The 12,575-nt window shown below is 31.6% G+C and overlaps 1 protein-coding gene across 1 annotated transcript in view; it reads right to left on the bottom strand.

Annotated features, from left to right (window-relative positions):
* Positions 1-654: 654 nt before the first annotated feature.
* Positions 655-12,575, bottom strand: part of LOC126882225 (uncharacterized) — a 73,938-nt gene continuing 62,017 nt past the window's right edge. Inside the window, exon 4 of the mRNA XM_050647036.1 lies at positions 655-876. Coding sequence (XP_050502993.1) covers positions 715-876 — 162 coding nt within the window. The 3' untranslated portion in view covers positions 655-714. The remainder of the gene's footprint in view (positions 877-12,575) is intronic.

Consider the following 12,575-nt stretch of genomic DNA (forward strand, 5'->3'; position numbering starts at 1 on the left):
AACTCCTTGAAGTGTTCCATCCAGACTTCCATATATGGTTGATCTTGTGTTACTATTTGCCCTTGTTTATTTTTAACTCCATTTACTTTTGGTTTGAAACCTCTATTCTGTTCTCTGATTTTTGTGTAGAATTTCTTGGTGTTCTGAGTCTTTCCGCCTCAATTTCCTCTAATTGACGTTTCATGAATTTTCTCTTATGTTGTCTTATTATTTTGTTGCTTTCCTGTCGTTTTTGTTCGTATATGTCTCTATGTTCAATTTTATGTGTCCGTATCCACTGATTTCGTGCTTTTACTTTTTCTTCAACTGATTCTTTACATTCTGTATTGAACCAGTTCTTCTTTTTTGTGATTTGCTTCGTCCCTAGTGTAGTCTCCGCCTTGTGGTTAATTGCTTTTTTAATATCACCCCATATTTCTTCGATATCATCTCTTTCCTTATTCAGTGCGGCAATTCTTTTACCTATTTCATCTCCGTACTTTTGTATCTCTTTTGCTTCCTTCAATTTTTCGATATTCCACCTCTTATTCCTCTCTTTCTGCCTTCTCATTACTTTCATCTTTTGTCTCAGCTTTGGGTGTAAATAAAGGACTAACAATATTTGAAGAAAAAATGACGAATATATAAATATTGAATAAAATGTAATACAAAGCATATTATCGCGTTTTTATTATCGAAAGATAAAATCTAACAGCCTACTATATTATTATGACTTTAAATTTTAGAATGGTAAATGACAGCTTCTATACAGAAGAAGATTCCTTTTGTTTTTATATCTTGAAAAATTGTTCTGTACAGCATTGTTCCCTCTATTGGCATTGAATTAGGCTGCGTATATTCACTGTTGAATACATAATTCTTTAAACTATAGTTTCCCTAAAATAAAAGGAATTGTTTTAGTTAAAATAATTGAGGTAAAAAAGCGAAAATGAAATAGTATAACTTAATTATTAAGGTATACAGGGTGATTGATTAGTAGGGTAAAGCTCAATAGCTCTGCTATAGTAATAGATAGCAATAAAAGTTAATAACAAAAATTTTAGTCACCTTTGAGCTTCACATTACAAAATTAGTTAGAATGTTACAGGTTGTTCGATAACACAGTGGCAGACCTAACTTATGTTTTTTTAAATAGAACACCCTATATTTTATTTTATATTCGAAATCCTGATAACATCTCCATCACAAAAATATGAAGGTTTGCAATGTTATACAGGGTATTTACAAAGTTATAACCAATTTTGTATGAAAATCGTAACAAGTTCAACTCCCTGTATAAATAAAAATAAGCACAACAGCAATGGTTTAATAATGCCATATTTTTTTATTTATTGTCAAAATTTTTAAGAATTATTGATATTGCTAATTTTTTTATATCAAATACAGGGTGAGTCAAAACGCAAGTACATTATTTTCTCAGTAATGTTAAATGGAACACCCTGTATTTTATATCATTATTAAAAAGTAACATTAACGTACTTTAATTTTTATATAACATTCCCTATAACCAAATTTATTAGTTTTCGAGATATTTTCATTTTCCAAAGCAAATTATTTTAGGTGTTTAAATTTATCTAAATTTTAAGTAAGCCGTGACTGAATTGACAATTAAAGATTATCGATTATATCAATCCGGTAATCAATGTAACACTGTAGCAAATAAAGAAATAAAAATAATTTATTAGTAATACATTTTACAAACAAAAACACAACCACTACATGCAAAATTTTTGAAATAATTAAAAACTATCTTTTTATGTATATGCAACAAATAAACAAAGAAAATTAGTAATAAATTTTACAAAAAAACACACAAACACAAAATACAATATTTTGTGAAGACAATTAAACAATACTTTTGTATGTAAATGTAACAATGTAACAAATAAAGAACGAAACATAATTTATCAGTATATACTTAATACATTTTCCAAAACATGTTTGAAAAAATTAGAAGCTACTTTTAATAAAATATTTTTAATATTTAATTACATAAGGTGTTCAAAATTATCTCCTAACACATTTATGTACGCCTAAAAACGATCATTGAATGAGCTACTTATTCTACGGAGCATTTGTAAATTAACACATCGAAATACACTTTGTATTCTATTTTTCATCTCATCCCTTGTTGTTAGAGGTATTTTATAAACTTCATTATTAACGTAACCCCAAAAAAATCAGTCCAGTTTATTAAATTCTGGTGATTTGGGTGGCCACGCTACTGGTCCATTGAAAAATGAAAATATCTCGAAAACTAATAAATTTAGACATAATCTAAAAATTAAAGTACGGTAATGGTACTTTTCAATAGTGATATAAAATACAGGGTGTTCCATTTAAAATTACTGAGAAAATAATGTACTTGCGTTTTGACTCACCCTGTATTTGATATAAAGAAAATTAGCAATATCGACCATTCTTGAAAATTTTGACCATACGTTAAAAAATATGGCATTAATAAACCATTGTTGTTTTGCTTATTTTTATTTATACAGGGAGTTGAACTTGTTACGATTTTCATATAAAATTGCTTATAACTTTGTAAATACCCTGTATAACATAACAAACCTTTATATTTTTGTGATGGAGAAGTTAACAGGATTTCGAATTTGAAATAAAATATAGGGTGTTCGATTTAAAAAAAACATAAGTTTGGTCTGCCACTGTGTTATCTAACATCCTGTAACATTCTAACTAATTTTGTAATGTGAAGCTCAAAGGTGGCTAAAATTTTTGTTATTAACTTTTATTGCTATCTATTACTATAGCGGAGCTATTGAGCTTTACCCTACTAATCAATCACCCTGTATATACATATGCGTTCCGCTCACGCGCAGCATATTTGTTAGATTAGTATGTATTTTCAAGAGACGCACAAACGGCGCCCCGTTTGCGGCAAGCGAGCGGCGCGCACGCCGTGCGGAGCGCATACGTATACATACTTTTATGTTTATATGGCATTTAGCTACAATTATTGTTGTAATGAAATAGTACATTATATACCGCGGGACTGAAGTAGTACATTTAATCCTGAAGGTAAAGTTTATGGCCCGACCGCAGGGAGGGCCATAATTTACCTGAAGGATTAAATGTACTTCAGTCGCAAGGTATATACGATACTTTTCGTACTTCCGGTATGATTTTATTAATTATTTCAATAATTTCAATCAGTTTTTTCTCTCTTCAACTCATTTAATAAACTGTCTTTAAAATAAGTTACCATAGTAACATTGCGTTGTGACAGTTATAATTTAGAAACATTGTCATTACTAGTGTCATTGTAAAGAAACATTGTTATTGATAATTATTGGTATCATGAGTGAAGAAGGTGTATCTGATATTGATAAAAGAGCAGCCGAAGTAGGTGAAGAATTGTTACCACCGAAATCTAGAAAACTATACGAGCAGCAGTACGATGCTTTTAAAAAGTGGTGCCGCTTAAAAAATGTGAGACAACCTACTGAAAATGCGCTGTTAGTCTACTTCGATGATAAATCAAAAGCGGTTTGTGCCTCAACTCTCTGGGCACATTACTCAATGCTGAAATCGGTTATTAACATTAGAGAAGATATTGATATAAGTAAATTTCCAAAATTATTAGCTTTTTTGAAGAGAAGAAATGAGGGATTTAAGCCAAAGAAGTCAAGAATTCTCACGTCTGAGCAGGTAGATCAGTTCTTACGGGAGGCTCCGGATGATAAATATTTAATGCTTAAGGTAAATTTGGAAATTTGTTTATATTCAGAAATTTTAAGAAATCAATTTTTTTGTAGGTTGCACTTATTTTGGGCGTTGCGGGAGCTTGTCGTGGAAAAGAGTTGGTTGATTTAGAAATCGACGATGTGAGAGATTTGGGCGATTCCTTCCTAATTGCGATTAGAAACACCAAAAATAAAATTGACCGAAATTTTGTGATCAAAAATTCAGAAAACAGTGCCATCAGTTTTGTGGCGATATTTCGGAAATATGTGGCATTGCGAAAGACAGGGACAACTCATTCAAAATTTTTTGTTCAATACATCAACAAAGAATGTACTACGCGAGTAGTAGGAAAAAACATGTTTGGTACAATTCCACGGCAAATAGCAGCTTTCTTGAAATTAGAAAATGCGACGTCTTATACGGGACATTGTTTTAGACGCACATCTGCGTCTTTGTTAGCTGATTCGGGAGCAACAATAGACGTGCTGAAGAGACATGGAGGATGGAAATCCTCCAACGTGGCCGAGGGATATATTGAATCGTCTATTAAAAATAAACAAAAAATTTCAGATAAAATATTTGGTCAAGTCGCCGATTCGTCCACTATAGTTATGCCACAGTCCTCATTCTCGCTTCCTGTTTCCGCAGGATCTTCGAAACAAACACCAGTTCAATATGAAAAGGACCTATCTGTTACTCGTCAGTTACCTGCTGCATTAACCCAGGAAAGACTGGTCAATATGACGAACTGTCACAATATTAATTTGAATATTAACGTTAATTACCATTCTAATTAATTATATTTTTCAATAAAATATCCCTTAAATTCGTTTGTTTGTGATTTAATCGTTCCGGGAGTTTCGTCAATATTTAATCCCGGAGGGATTAAATGTGACACTTTAGTACCTGTCACAAGGGAGTGAAGTTGTCACTTTAGGCCCGGAAGTACGAAAATTCATTTTTTGTTAACTAATGTTTTGACGTTTCGATCTTTACTGCGGAAATCGTTCCCAAAAAATAAAAGAAAAATCTGATAAATTTTGGGAAGAATTTATAAATGAAATTTTGGTCTCAATTTTATGAATCAGCCATCTGTGGTTGGAAAAAAAATTGTTTAAAATGATATTACCGCCCTAGGAGTATCAAATATTCTACTGTATTTTTTGTGTTAATTTTTTGTATACCTAGTCTGTATTATAGATGTGATTATTAAAAAATTAATACTTAAAAATTAAATTCCATGATAAAACTTTTAAATCGAATAATAATCCTTGAATTAATTCATTTAATATAATTGAATCGGTCATTTCAAAAAGTGCATGAGTCCATAATTATGTATGTTTAAAAATATTAACATCAAAAAGCATACGTTCTGGACTCGTGTTGTTCTTGCACAGACCTTCAATTTTGGTTGTAGAGTATTTCGACATATTCTGTACAGACTGGTGTTGTTTTTCTATACAGACAACGTGAATTTATCTAAGAGGAATCGATTCCGCTCAAAAAGTTAGTGTCTGAAAATTGTGGACTTATGTACTTTTTGAAATGACCGATTCAATTAAAATTTTATTTTTGTTTATGGTTGTGTTGTGTATTGAATATGAGATATTCAATAGTTCGTTCTTCATTTTGCTATTGTTGGTGTATTCTTGTCTTTGACTTTTTCTTTTAGTATTCGCAACCAAAACCTACTGCATTCTGTTGATGGATTCGCTACACGTTTTTCTTCGTTGAGTAGGATGAGGGATGCTTTTTTGAGTTTTTTTTTTCATATCTGTTTCTTTTATGATTATTGATACATATTGCCATTGTACTCGGTGCTTCTTTTCCCAGGCATGTTTCCATACCTAGGATTTCTCGAAATCTCTGTCCTTGATGTATGTTTCATGTTCGGTTGCCCTGGCACTTGGTGGTCTTGCAGTTTCTCCCAGAACAACCGACACTCTAAAAACCAAACCCAACAATACAGAAGAAAGATCTAAAACCATGATGATTGATGCCTCTTTCTATTGTACTCTTTGGTCCTAATCACAGGCATGTTTGCATATCTCGGATCTCTCGAAATGTCTGTTCATGATGTATGTTTATTCATGCTCGTTTGCCCTGACAGTTAGTCGTCTTGCAGTTTCTCTTAAAACAATCAACACTCTGAGATCCATCCTGTCCAAAACCAAACCCAACAATACACAAGAAAGATCCAAAAACTTCATCTACAAAATATCCTGTGAATGCATCAATTTCTACGTGGGAAAAACCATGATACTATAAATAACGTGTTATTTATAAGGTTTGTTCCAACATGAACTTTTGGACGGTCCAGAAACCGTCACGAAACTACTTGTACCGTTTGTTGTGCGCATGTTCGTAATTGTATCGCCCAGTTATCGTCCCATGACGGTAATCATATATTTGTCATTTTTATTGGTGACAGCTTGTGTGCTTTTAGTCGATCAAAGGCTCAAAAACTTTAAAGAATTAAGTCCTAGTGCCCAAGTCAGTCCAACCAGCACATTATGCATTTGCCCGATTACTGAAATGATCATCACGAAACCGTCACCGAAAGATCACAATTCTTGTTGGAACAGTGGGAAGGACGATCCGATGACGAACATATTTTTGTTGGAACGGATTTTGTTTACTGCGCAGGAGCATTACCGTTTCGTGACGGTTCTCGGTCGTGTTGGAACAAACCTATAGTATCATGGGAGCAACTGCAAAACTATCAAGTGTCACAGTAAACGAGCCTGAAATATACATCAAGAACAGGGATCCCGAGAAATCCCATATATGCAAACATGCCTGGGACAAAGAGCAAATAGAACAATGGAAAGATGCATCAATTAATGAAAGAAAAAGATATGAAAAACGGCAAAGTTAAAGAAGCAGCCCTCATCCGACTCAACGAAGAAAAATGTGTAGCAAACCCATCAACAGAATGCATTGATTACCAATAGGGCTTTTCATTCACAGCCATTTGTTTCTAGCTTATGTCATGTGTCACATAATATTAATATATCTACGTCATACGTTATTGGTAGATACCTTGACACAAACCATCACAAACCAAAGACGTATGACGTAGATATATTAATATTATGTGACACATGACAGAAGCTCGAAACAAATGACAATCGATGAAAAGCCCTATACTAAAAGAAGGCGTTAAAAACAAGAACATACCAGCAATAGCGCCATGAAGAACGAACCATTTAAAATCTCATACACATTACATATGCAACACACAACACAACCATGAACAACAATTAAATTTTAATTTTATGAAATTAAATGAATTAATTCAAGGATTATTTATTATTGAATTTAAAAATTTGATAATGGAGCTTAATTTTTTTTTAATAATCGCATCTATGAAACAAACTAGACAAACAAATTATTGCAAAACATTTAAAATATGATACTCCTAAGGCAGTAATATAATTCAAACAATTTTAATTTAATAGATTATTGCATCCCTATCTATGAACCTTGGGCTGTGAGCATTGATATAAAAATACCCTGTTAGTTTTGTCGGTAGCGCTCTCTCGCGGTTTTACTTTTCTTGTAAAATTGTTCAAATTCAATGCACAAAACGGCCACTAACAGCGCTGGCGAAAACTGTCAAATCCCCTCTACTCATCGGATCGCATGATTTGAGTTTCCAGTAGACTTGTGTTATGGACGGATTTTACGGGCTGTGATTGGTCGTATTCAAATCAATAACATATTTGATGACATTTAAAAGAAATACGTCAACAACCGTAACCCTGTTTTCTCGTTTGTTTTTGTTTATGCAGTGTGTTTATGTTTATACAAAAGAAAAATATTGATAATTTTAGTTATTAATCTTGGATTTTGAGACTATTTTATACGTTTATACTTGTTTATTGTATTCATTTTTAAACAGCCATATTATTTCCAGCAAAAGTTGGATGGAACGTTTACAGAATATAGTAATATTTATAAAAAAAACAAATTACTTTCTGTTTGCTTCCTATATTTTGTAAATTTTTAAAGCTTCCTCCCAGACTCATTTGAGTATAAGGTGGTTAATTTTTCCGAAATAAATGGAAAGGATGTCGCATTTAATGCAGTGATTTGAGCTAATATAACAACACAAGAAGATTCTCAAAATTGTCAAAAAGAATATGAAAATGTTAGTAAAGTAAATTTTAGAGTTCTGAGAACTTATCCAAATGATTCTATGAAGCTTGTGTTTTCAAGGTAAATATTGATGTTAATATATTCACTTTCTAACTTTGTGGGTTTTATATTTTGTAGGGATGAATAATTAACATTGGAGAGAATTTTTAAGTATTTTGCTAAGCAACAAATTTTGTATTCATTTTGATTTAAAGTTCAAAACATATATTCATATATTGTAAGATATTAAATAGATTTTTTTTATTACAGAAAGACTATCGATGCCATCACAATACTCAGACTAATTTGCCTTCATCAAAGACAAAAAATCCGTCATCTAAACATGTTAACTGTCAGGCATTTTTAAGAATTACAGTGAAACAATCAAGTATGAAAAGGTAAAGTCTATTTGCGAAACTGAGACACAACTACTGTCTATATAGTGACGTTGGTAATTTTTTTTGAGAAGTTAGGTTGCTAGACGTAACTGGAAAAGACTACATAACCAAACATAACTAATTGTAGCCAATATTATTATTAACAGTAAACAGGCATAAATAACATAACATACACCAATCAATAATTATTTATTTACACTTTTATAATGTATTGATAACAGATGAGAAAAGTATTTATTGTACAAAATAAAAATATTTTATAGAAATAAATTCCACAAAATTTTATGAGTTTAGTATACACTCCCATTATTTCCAACAATTATTTTTTTTAGTGAAAGATTAAGTTGATTTGAGCAGTTAATAGTGATGGGTAGGAATTTTTGTGTTGTAAAGACAACACTTATATATTACGATTATAGATATTAAAGCTGCTTTTGATTCTATAAATAGAGAAATAATATGGTCAGTAATGGAAGACCTGCAAAGCCCACAAAAGATAATAAGCGTGGCAAAAAGTACATATAAAAGTATGTATATAGAAATGTACTGGCTAAAGTACAAATAAACGGAAACAGATCGCCAATAATAAACCTAAGAAGAGGAATAAAACAAGGGGATAGTCTCAGCCCAGTTTCATTCATATTAGTAATGGATCGAGTAATGAAGAGTGCTAAAAGAAGGTCAAGGCAAACAGTCAACAATAGGGTATAGGAATTTAGTAACCAGTGAAAATTGAAGGATTACTATATGCAGATCACCTAGAAATAATAGCAGACGATAAAGAAAAAATGCAAAAATTAATGAGGTGGAAGAAATAAACCAAACGTTATTTAGTCGCAAAAATGAAATAATGGAAACAATCTCGACGTTTGAATACCTGGGAGTAATAATATCAGAGGATGGAAAATGGAAAGTTAGACAAAGAAATCTCATACAGGGCGAAAAAAGCAAATAAGATCTACTATGCACTAAATAAAACAATATTTGGAAAGGAAGAAATAAAACTAAAGGTATACAATGCAATATACGTACCAACTTTAATATTATGCAAGTGCAACATGGGTAAACAATGCAAAAATAGACAGTACAATAAGCGCAGCAGAGATGAAGCAGTTGAGAAAAACAGCAGGAAAAACAAAATTGGACAGAATAAGAAATGAGAATATTAGACAAAGGCTAAAACAGCAATCGATAATAACGAAGATCCAAAAAAGAAATTAAATTGGTATGGACACATTAACTGAATGGGCCAGGGAAGACTACCAAAGCAGGTGATGGAATCAAAAAGGTATGGTAAAAGAAGAAAATGGAGGTCAAGAAAAAGGTGGATCGATCAGATTATAGAAATTGGGAAGGAAAACAGATAAACAAATGAAAGAGTTAGCAAAGGACCGCAAGAAACGGAAGAGATGAATAGAGGATGAAAAGACCTCCGACACCCCTGAGGGGCATAAGGAGTTTCGAGAAAGAAGAATTTTTATTAAGAATTTGTCACTCAGATAGGTTCTTCTAAACTGTGGTGGTAATTCAATGGCTTCTCCAAATAACGCTTCAACAGGAGTGGATCTCATGGCATCTAGACAAACAATCAATTGAATTCAGCAATTGATCGTTACATTTATTTTCTTTAATAAATTGGTGCTAGCAGATGCATATAAGATGCTATATGATCGACCTTATATATGATCTAAAGAACAGCTCACTAATAAACAATTTAAAAAACGTTCTATTTGTTTTTTTTCTCTATACCTACCCTTAATTCCATCATAAAAGTTAGTACGACTGTTTATTTTATGGCAATTCATTTAATTAAATTAAATATGTATTGCAGTTTAGGCAGGGGAATAGCCACTCTCGTATTAAAATTTCCTTCTGAAGTTCTTACAACTCTTAAACTTTTATATGTTAATACTTTGTTACAGTCTCCGAGCCAATTTAGTACATCAGATCAAATAAGTCTGAAAGTTAATCATACATTTTTAAGACACAAATAAATATAATATTATCTCTTTTATAAGTATAAATTATAGTGTTTAATTTTCTTATAACATTACTACCCCCTAGTTATATAATTTTTGCTGAATGTAGATCGGAGAAAACTATAAGTACTTAATAAAAAACAGCATACAAAGTATGTACGTAAATACTCTGAAAAATATTAACTTTACATTTATAAATATATTTATATGTATTATAATATTTATTGTAGAAGAACTATAACTTTACAAATTTAAAATGTAAATATGTATAACCTTATTAAAACTGCAACAAACGAGAGAGAGCAGATTCATTCAAGATTCCTAAATGTCCTTGATTTGAATACGACCAATCACAGCCCGTAAAATCCGTCCATAACACAAGTCTAGTGGAAACTCAAATCATGCCATCGGATCACAGTCAGCGAATAGCGAATACTCGCTTCATAAACAATAAATTCATGAAGAAATTCACGAAGTTCTTCAAGGTCATATTTTACGTGTACAAAATGTATGGTTTACGGTACAAAACACAATTTGACTTCCAATTTTACCCACAGATCACCTAAAGTGTGTGATTTTACCGTGAATCAAAAGAAAATGAAGAAATTTTACGAAATAAAAATCTTCTATTATAGGCATAGGTATAATAATACATAGATTAGGCAAGGTACGAAAAATAGAGAAACGCGGAGCAGTTCATCGGTGGTCTATCCATCTCATTCTACCGGCGCTTAGCTTTCTCTTTCTAGCATAATATGATAACCGCTGCCGCTGTACTCTGTGATGATAAAATCCCCTCCAGCATTCCAGTACTCCCACCTCTTGGTAGATACGCTCACACTCGTACGATAGACAAAAATATCTAGACCACTGTACTCAGGGCCGCGCCGTCCATAAGGGCGAAGAGGAGCCGTGCCGCCGGCGCCGGCAGGCGCCCAAAAAAACATTGACAATACCGAAATTACCGGAAATATTATACCCCAGGCTGTGGGTGAAAAAACGTTATATAATTCAGGAATTTTTGAAACCTATCAGGTGTTGTAAAGGACAATGCCAGGAATAACTTCTACTAAAATGTAACCAAAAATATTGTGCGCTTTTTTTCTATTGCGATTTTCATTTGTTAAATTTGCAATTTTTAATGATTTTTAATTTTGCAGCTTAGGATATTGATTTTAGAGAAAAACTTTTTAATAGAAAGTTGTAGTAAATTAAAAAACCTACAATTTGAGCTATGGTAAGCTTAATTTCGTTAATTGGTTATTGCAAAACAGCCTGGGAAAGGTCCAAAATGGCCGTTTTTTACAATTGCATTATTTATTGTACAAATAATTTTTTTTAAGCTTTAAAATGAAGATCTTTCAATTCCAAACACAAAAAAAATTGTAAAGCCAGATTAACGAATTTGTTGCTTAGATATTATAAATTGTTTATCCCAAGAGGTCAAATGTCGAAGGCTATAACTTTTTGAAAAAAAAAATCGTAGAGAGTTGGTGAAACATCCAGTCTCCTTCTAAAGAGTTATATTTTCATATTCTGATGTAAATAAATGCTTAAAACATTTTTGAACCTCTAATTTTTCGGTTTGAAAATAAGGGGGCAAATTTCGTTAAAAACATTTAGAGCTGAAGCGGCCCTGTACATCCTATGAGTTTTTAACTTACAGATTTGTTTCTGAAGATGAAACGAAGATTTATAATAAAATAAAAAAATTCAACGCCAACTGAAGCCGAGATAATTTTTGTTTTTGAAAATAAGGGGGCATTTTTCGTTATAAACATTTAGAGCTGAAGCGACCCTGTACATCCTATGAGTTTCTAACTTACAGATTATTGTTGTTGAAGACGAAACGAAGATTTATAAAAAAATAAAAATTTTTTACAACTAACTGAAGCCGAGATAATTGTTTTTTTTTTTTCTTAAATCGTAGTGCCTTTATTTATAACAATTAAGAAATTATTTTACAGTCATTGACTAAAGAAAGACTTATATTATCTTAAAATAAAAATTATTATAAAATATAATTACATTGAATTATTAAAAATTATTTTTTAAATCGGTGCTTTTGCAAGCGGCCGAATTTTGCAAATCGCCCGGCACGCTTCAAATCCGCGCGTTCGGAAAATTTTTACGTAGCTTGTATTAAATTTTGACAGAAAACAATTTAATAATATTACCATTATATTATACAGTCTATTTATGTACTACTGTATTTGTCTTTCTTGATAAACTTTTATATTATGTGAAATCCAAAAAGAATAGTCACTACAAGAAGAAAAAGTTTTATGTTGTATATTATAGTAAGAAGTAACATTATTATTATTATATTTATATAACAATGAAAGAATTAAAA

Source organism: Diabrotica virgifera, chromosome 3 (assembly GCF_917563875.1).
Source record: "Diabrotica virgifera virgifera chromosome 3, PGI_DIABVI_V3a".
NCBI lineage: Eukaryota > Metazoa > Arthropoda > Insecta > Coleoptera > Chrysomelidae > Diabrotica > Diabrotica virgifera.